This window comes from Stylophora pistillata, chromosome 7, assembly GCF_964205215.1.
Source record: "Stylophora pistillata chromosome 7, jaStyPist1.2, whole genome shotgun sequence".
Taxonomy (NCBI): domain Eukaryota; kingdom Metazoa; phylum Cnidaria; class Anthozoa; order Scleractinia; family Pocilloporidae; genus Stylophora; species Stylophora pistillata.
The window spans coordinates 33346608-33354412 of record NC_142525.1 but is presented as its reverse complement, the minus strand read 5'-3'; the positions used below and the strand labels follow the sequence as shown (position 1 = coordinate 33354412).

Below are 7805 nucleotides of genomic sequence, written 5' to 3'. Positions count from 1 at the left end.
CTGTTGTTCCCAGCAAAGCTATGATGGAGAGTCTTTCAGAGGAGGTGTTGCTTTTGATATTTCAGAACATTGAACCATTGGAGCTTATTTCCTTGTCGAGAGTGAACCGCTGCTGGCGTAGACTTGCACTTATTCCTCAACTTCACAGGTTAGTTAGTATTTATTAGTTAGTATTTATTATTTAGTATTTATTTGCTATAAATAGTAACTACCATTTTGGGGAGAGGATCAAAACTCCTCGTAAAAGTAACGTGAATATGTGAGCTCATGCAGATAGTAAATAAACTTCAGAGCTAACTAATAACAGCCTGTGGCTAATTTTCTAATTTTATTACGGCACTGCGTTCAATTCTGACGGGCATGTTTTGTTTTCAGATCCATCAACTTTCATGGGAAGCAACATCTCTCCTCTGGTATCATCTGTAACTACATCGGCAAGTTTAAGCACTCAATTCAAGAGCTGAATCTACGAGACTGCTATTGGATTAAAGGAGCTATCCTTTCTAGAACGCTGCAAAATTGCCGAAAATTAACATTTCTCAACGTACTTGGTTGTAGTGTTACCAAAAAAACACTTTGTTCTCTTTTAAAACTCAATGCCAACCTTAAAACGCTTGCATGGTCTATGAGTAAAAGGGATTTGCCCCATAGTGATACATGTACTAGTGACAGAGTATTCAAAGGAATATTGCTCTCTTTCTGCAGTGGACTTTCTGAAGCTTTTAAAGGTTTGGATAGTCTGACAATCCGGCTTCCTTGCTTTTATGATACCTGTTTCATAGTGGATCAGGGAATTCCAATCATTTGCAGCGAACTTCATTTGAAGTCATTTACCTTGCAGTGGATTGATACATCAGGTCGTTTATCATCCTCTTGTCCCAAACTTGCCATTGAAGGAAGTGAAATCCAGTTTCAAAGAAGAGAGAAGGGAATTATTTATGATGGTTACAGTATTATTGGAGAAGCACGGGAGTCAATCATTCACGAGTTGGAAAGTGGAACTCTCCGTACATTCATTGTGCCCACCAGCCATCCGTTAACCAATTATAGAAACTGTGATATTTGTGAAAATTTTGTGAAAACTGTGGGAAACAGGTCATCTATTGTCAACTTGAAGTTGGGGGTCTTGGATTTGAAGGATGTAGATTGTCTGACAGCAATTCTTAGCTTCCAGTGGCAGACATTGGTTTATTTGAATCTTTCTAATCTGGTCATTACTGGCCATTTTCTTCAAGCCATTGCAACTTCTTCACCAAATTTGGAGATTCTCAACGTACAAAATTGTTCTGGTTGCTTCACTCCAGTAAGTCTGTTAACTCTTTGAGTATATTCTCATTACTTGGTTGCTGGATAATTTATGGATATTGTAGGGAGAACTGACATGTTAATCACTTATTGGAGCGAAAGGGTTCAATTTTAATTTTTTGTAATTACACTCTAGTCACAGTTACATTTTTGAAGAAGTGAGGTGTTAAGTTTGCTTCTGTTGTCATTTCTTGCTGAATTAATATATTTTACATTGAAGATTCATGGACTAGAGTCACTGGCTTTATTTTGCCCAAAAATGACTGAGCTGAACCTCAACGGAGTTCATTATGATCAAACATCCCAGGAAGAATCAAATAGCTGCATCAAGGTCATCTCCAAATTCACCAATCTGGTTTCTCTCAGCATCTGTACGTGTGTGATGAATCAAGTCTCGAGTGATCACTTGGACGGTGCTGAGACTAGCTCTAAAGGAAGGATAGTCAAGGGAAAAAAAAGAGTCTGTCATGAACAGAATCTTAAAAATTCTCAGTCAAGGGATGACTCAGTCACCAAATTGCTGAACAGCTTTTTTGTTCTTACTCAAGAATGCAGAGGAATAACAGACTTTGAACTTTGGTTTCCTTCATTTCTTGACAGAGAAACTGCCTACCATCGAGCCTTCTACCCAACAGTGTAAGTTAGATTTCAGGGCCGGGTTGTTCAAAGCTAGGTTAAGATAACCTAGGGTTAGTGTGAAAGATTTAAAAGAAAACTCAGTACAATTATTTTTGTCTACAATTTGATGACTGGATGTCCTTCAAAGAATAGAGAAAATTATCCAGGAAAGGCTATTGAACAAAGGGATAAGGAAACCCAGATTAAAATTTAAACCTGGGTTAGCGCTAATCAGTCTTTGAACAACTGGGTCCTGAATCACACCAACACTTGCTAAGAAATGGAAGAGGTATAATTTATGCACACAATGTACAGAGCTCCAAACTTAATATGTTTCTTTTTTTTCAAATTTACCATTGGACAACCCAAACATGAGCACTATTTCTTTTCCCTTGATTAGGCTTACATGGCAAGCCCTGTCAGCTTGTCTGATGATGGCAAACTCTTAACTCTTTGACCCTTAGAGTGACTGGCATCTACTGAAATTTCTCCTTACAATATCACCCCTGAATCACACATTTAAGGTCATGAGAAAAGAGGAATTATAACATAGCTCGTAAATTCGTGCAATCAAATTCAATAGCGCGAGTGTGCTTCAATTTTCCATTGTACATGCTGGTGACGTCAGCAAACAAATGCCTCATGAAAAAAATTTTTTCTCGCAAGTGACTTCTGCATTTTTTATTAAAAAATGGGAAAAACTTCCGAAAAAAAGTTAAACTAGACATGGCAACAAGTGAACAAGCCGATGAAGATTTGTCTACTTTTTCTTTGGGAATGGATTTTTTAACACCTGAGAAAGAACCCAGAGAAAGGGAAAACAAAACAATCAATGGTTTCATCTCGTTTTGCAACTTTTCTTTTCCATGCATGAATTCACCTGTCAGTTTTTGACCAATCTGAGACAAGATCATTGAAGCATAGTGAAATACTTTTCCGAAACAAAATAAACAATGCATTGAAGCATAAGGGAAGGAATTTCTGCCCTTTATACATAAACTACAGCGTTGAAAATGTTATAAAACAATTGGTTCTTATGTCAGCTGTGCGTTCATCGAGATATGAAGCACTTGGGAAGTTTGGAGAGCACTCAAGAAGCTAGAGTTGCTCTCAGCTAAGCCTCGAGTGACTCTTATGCATTTTTCATGCTCTCCAAACTTCCCACATGCTTCATATCTCAATGAACGCACGCTGACATATGAACCAATTGTTAAATGATCACTGACCAAAGAATCTCATCAGCATTGCAGGAAAGGTATAGAGAACAGAGAAGAGAATTTGCAGGGTGATGTTAGGATGCAAAGGGTTCATAATAACATTCATCATGATTGTGATTACTACTCTCCTTTTTCATCATCCAGACAAACATGTGATGTAAGAAGGGGTACATTTGACAGCCTCCTGCCAATTGCAAACTGGAAACACCTGCAAAGACTTACACTCTCAGGTTTGTCCCTCAGATTTGACTCATAACCATTATGGCTCTTTAACCATTTAACTTCCAGAAATGATTAACATTTAACTTCTCCCTATAATATCCATACATTATTCAGCAAGCAGGCAATGAGAATACTCAAACTTATCAGGTAGAAGTTTTTTCTTGATCTAACACCAGATTCTTGTAACTAATTTACAAGGAAATGGTTAGCAGCTAGAGGGGAGAATTATTAATCAGATCTTGGAATTTAAAGGATTAACTACTAGAACCAAATAACATGTTAGTTCTCATGCAAAAAAACATTTCTTTGAAACCAAGGTGAATAGTGGTACAAAGAAATCTTTTCCAAGCCACAAAGACATGAGGTAGATGTTCACAAACTTGGAAAAGAATTATAATAATTATATTGGTGTATTCCCATGAAGTGATCTCAACAGTCTTTCAAGCAGAAAACTCTAAGAATTGCTGAATTTATGCATATAAAGGCCTTTGTTGCATGAACTACCAAATAATAAATGTGCAAAAATATAGGACTTGACATTTACAGAGTTTTCAACTGTTTCTCAAACCTTCACTTAAATTTATTTTGAAAGCCAGGTTGTACAGTTATTCATTAAAAGATTTGTCAGAAATCTAAGTTAAAACCCTGCTCAGGAAACACTTGGACAGCAGAAGGTTCTTAATCATGCAATAGTAGGCTCATAATCATGTTATATATCTAGTGTAGTGTCTTAAGCTGAGATTCTGAAGATAATTTTTAATCTCAAGTTTGAAATATAATATCACAAGTGAGCAAATCCTTAATTAAAGTATAGCTTGAATTTGTGATCTCCAATTAATATTACTATTTTAATTGCTGCTTTTTAGTGCCATTTACACAAGGAGGATTGAAATTCCTAGTGACCATCGCACAGAACTGCAGCAATCTTCAATTTCTGTCTCTTGCAAACTTCAATAATCTCAGTCATTCAGGGAATATTGCGCTGCTGCAACAGGCTCTTTCTTGCTGCCATCAACTTCGAGATTTCAGGTGAATTCTCATGTACAAGTTTTACCACGGTGAAAGGTAACTATTGGAACACTTCTATTCAAGGAAGAATTATAAGCTCACTGAGAGATACATAGACATAAACATGTCTTGTCCTACTCTTACCAGATTGCCTGACTAAACAAGGGAATTTTTAGGTGAGCCATTTTCAGAGTTCAGGTTCCTTGTTTCTGTTTTCAGGGCAAGGGACACTAACTCCTACTTGAAGGGAAATCTAGATTACCTGAGAGATATAAGTGACTTTTTTAAAATCTTTTACAGAACTGTGATTTTGTTTTTATAATGCAGGGGCTGGATAAAGTGTTATTTGCCATAGTATCCAATCTAGAGGATGGCAATAATTATGCTTAGTCAAATAATGCAAAAAAATTACATATATTAAGCTCTGGGAAGGGTGTGTGTGTGTGTGTGTGTGTGTGTGTGTCTGTCTGTCTGTTTGTGTGTGTATGTAGGGGGAGTGAGGTGGTAGTTTAGTAGTGGTTAGAATTACATGCTAATTGTAGTTGGATATGTGTTTTGTTTCTAGATTTCAACAGAAAGCGTTTCGGATCAATGAGTCATTCCTATTGTCACTTAGAGAATTAAAACATCTTCAACGCGTGTGCATTATTGCTAAAGAAGGTCCTTTGGCAGTGGTTCCTCAAACAATCATCTCATTGTTTGAAAAGGTGTGTTGAAACAATGAAATTTTAGTGTAGCAGACTGAATTAACTTTTGCAAGACTAGTTATCTTGAAAGGCCTCTGAGCATTCATCGTTATTTGGGAGATTTAGAAGCCAACATGGCAATGAATGGATGTTGACACAAGTTAAATGTTTGGTTTTGTTCATATATATTTCTTGCAGTGCCAGAAACTATATTATTTCAGTTTATTCTGTGAAATGACAGTAAAGGTCAGTAGAATCATCATGGATTCTATAAAGAAGAGGCAAGTTTACTTTTATTTTAATTTTGTTGGGATTGCGTTTTTGAATGGTGCACCCATCACTTTTTAATAATTATAAGAATTAACAACATGGCAACCTACTGGTTTTTTCACTGTCACCCTTGGTCAGTACTTTGCCAACATTTGGAATCATTTTCGCTGACATACTTGGTCAAACCTATTTTTTTAAGTTAAGCCTAAAGTGGTTTTGGAGAGTTGACCAAAGGTGTCCACAAGTCGACAAATGGTGTCAACAAATTGGTCATTGGCAAGTTGATATGTTGACAAAGTGGCTAGTAACTGTAATTTAGAAAGTGAAGAATGCCTAAGGCTCTATTGATGTGGTTTGGGTACCCGAGACAACCCTCCCACAAGTTACCCTTGGCTAGCAAACTTTTTTGGTTATTTCTTTACAAAGTTCAGCTGACTGTTAATATGAGATTGCAAACTTGTTTTGGGTAGGCAAGACAACTTGGGGGGGGGGGGGGGCAAGTTGTCTGGCCTCAGTGGGTAGGGTAACTCTGGTAGGCAGGACAACTTTTCCTCATGTAAGCACCTTACCTCACCCACCCAAGACAAGATAACTCGTACAGAAAAAGCATGCACATGCAATAACCAGAGCCTGTGAGTTTTATAGCTATTCCTTTCTTGTCGTCTAACTCTTTGTCAAATATGTAACCTGGCCTGGCTGAATGAGGGTTAGCGGATGTCAAGTTTTATACGAACACTCTATAAAGTTGTCTCCGAGGGGAGGGTGTTCTTGGTAGTGGGGGGGGGGGGGGGGAGGGTTTTCTCAGGTAACCGAGACCATTTAAATGGGGCGTAAGGGACCTTTCCCCGTCAAACTATTTTTTCATTTATTACAAGTAAAATAATCAAACAACAAACATATGAAATACATATATATGAACTGCGGTTATGAAACGTATATGTGCACGATCCTTCGCAGTAAAGCACTATTTAAGCTCAGACCTGAAAAATCAGACCTGAAAAAAAATTCAGGCCTGTACGGGATTCGAACCACTGACCTCTGCGATACTAGTGCAGCGCTCTACCACTAGTATCGCAGAGGTCAGTGGTTCGAAACCCGTACAGGCCTGAATTTTTTCCAGGTCTGATTTTCACTATTGCTTAAATAGTGCTTTACTGCGAAGGATCGTGCACATATACGTTTCATAACCGCAGTTCATATATATGTATTTCATGTTTGTTGTTTGATTTATCATCTTACGGGTTTATGTCGAATTAATTTGATGGCCTACTCCCAGTTGGCTTGTTAGCTCAATTGGTAGAGCGCTGCACTAGTATCGCAGAGGTCAGTGGTTCGAATCCCGTACAGGCCTGAATTTTTTTCAGGTCTGATTTTCACTATTGCTTAAATAGTGCTTTACTGCGAAGGATCGTGCACATATACGTTTCATAACCGCAGTTCGTATATATGTATTTCATATGTTTGTTGTTTGATTTATCATCTTATGGGTTTATGTCGAATTAATTTGATGGCCTGCTCCCAGTTGGCTTGTTAGCTCAATTGGTAGAGCGCTGCACTTGTATCGCAGAGGTCAGTGGTTCGAATCCCGTACAGGCCTGAATTTTTTTCTGGTCTGATTTTCACTATTGCTTAAATAGTGCTTTACTGCGAAGGATCGTGCACATATAAGTAAAATAATGATATCTAAAATGGTTACTTTTATAACACATTGCATAATTTTTTTTCCTGCAGATTTTCAGATATACGCCCGGCGCTGATTGTGGTTTTAGTTCCATTTCGCCAGGGCGACCTGCACTCCAGGCTTTTAGAAGAAAGAACTTCCATTCCCTTTGTGCATATTAATGAAATGTTGCTTGCTGAATCGTCAGTTGCAAGCAGTTTTAAATAGACACATCCACAAAAATTAGTGAACATCGTTCCCTTTTCTAAAATGTCATTCGCAGATCTTGAAAGCTGAGAGAACAGCAATAATGAAATGAAAGCAGTCTCCTTGTTTAGTTGAAACCCAGTGGAAAATTAAAAGAAATAAGCAAACTGCTGTGTGTTAAAGAAAAACGCGCGTGATTAGTCTTATTGTAGCGAAAGAGCAGTGGCGCGCTTGCGTGCATGGAAGAAAACGAGAAAAAAAGGGGAAAAAAGTGACCAGCGAGTAGGAGAGTTGATCTAGAGAAGGAAAAGAGACACGTACGTACGAGCCATCGTTCTTCGCGGGGAAATCAGAGTTTGTCATTAGAGAGTCCAGAGAGATCTTGTGAGCGTTTTGGGCCCACAGCCAAGCCGCTACGGTGATATCGTCAATTTTTGAAACAATCGAGCAAAGAGAACAAATAACTCTTGAACCACGATTTTTAACCGAAGTAAGAAAAAAAAAAAATAGAAAAAGAAATTAGCGCCCAACGTGGGGCTCGAACCCACGACCCTGAGATTAAGAGTCTCATGCTCTACCGACTGAGCTAGCCGGGCCACTATGATGTCGTAT

The 7805-nt window shown here is 38.1% G+C and overlaps 1 protein-coding gene and 2 non-coding genes across 3 annotated transcripts; 2 read left to right on the top strand and 1 right to left on the bottom strand.

Moving 5' to 3' along the window:
• The first annotated feature begins 14 nt into the window (after positions 1-14).
• Positions 15-7680, top strand: LOC111339372 (F-box/LRR-repeat protein 18). The gene is made up of 8 exons (XM_022946023.2): positions 15-148; positions 376-1303; positions 1526-1941; positions 3285-3370; positions 4229-4391; positions 4936-5077; positions 5255-5337; positions 7058-7680. The coding sequence occupies exons 1-8, from the start codon at positions 21-23 to the stop codon at positions 7212-7214; spliced, it is 2103 nt and encodes a 700-aa protein (XP_022801758.2). The 5' UTR covers positions 15-20; the 3' UTR covers positions 7215-7680.
• Positions 6851-6923, top strand: Trnat-ugu (transfer RNA threonine (anticodon UGU)). Its single transcript has one exon. It is a non-coding gene; the product is annotated as a tRNA-Thr (tRNA).
• Positions 7681-7716: 36 nt separating the features above from the next.
• Trnak-cuu (transfer RNA lysine (anticodon CUU)) lies at positions 7717-7789 on the bottom strand. The gene has a single exon. It is a non-coding gene; the product is annotated as a tRNA-Lys (tRNA).
• Positions 7790-7805: the final 16 nt, after the last annotated feature.

What these genes read in the sequence shown, in the direction of transcription:
- LOC111339372 (XM_022946023.2), top strand. Translation starts at nt 21, where the DNA reads ATGATGGAGAGTCTTTCAGAGGAGGTGTTGCTTTTGATATTTCAGAAC. An exon ending in CGAGCCTTCTACCCAACAGT is followed by an intron (nt 1,942 to 3,284) that starts GTAAGTTAGATT and finishes TTCATCATCCAG; the next exon opens with ACAAACATGTGATGTAAGAA. An exon ending in TCATCTCATTGTTTGAAAAG is followed by an intron (nt 5,078 to 5,254) that starts GTGTGTTGAAAC and finishes TATTTCTTGCAG; the next exon opens with TGCCAGAAACTATATTATTT.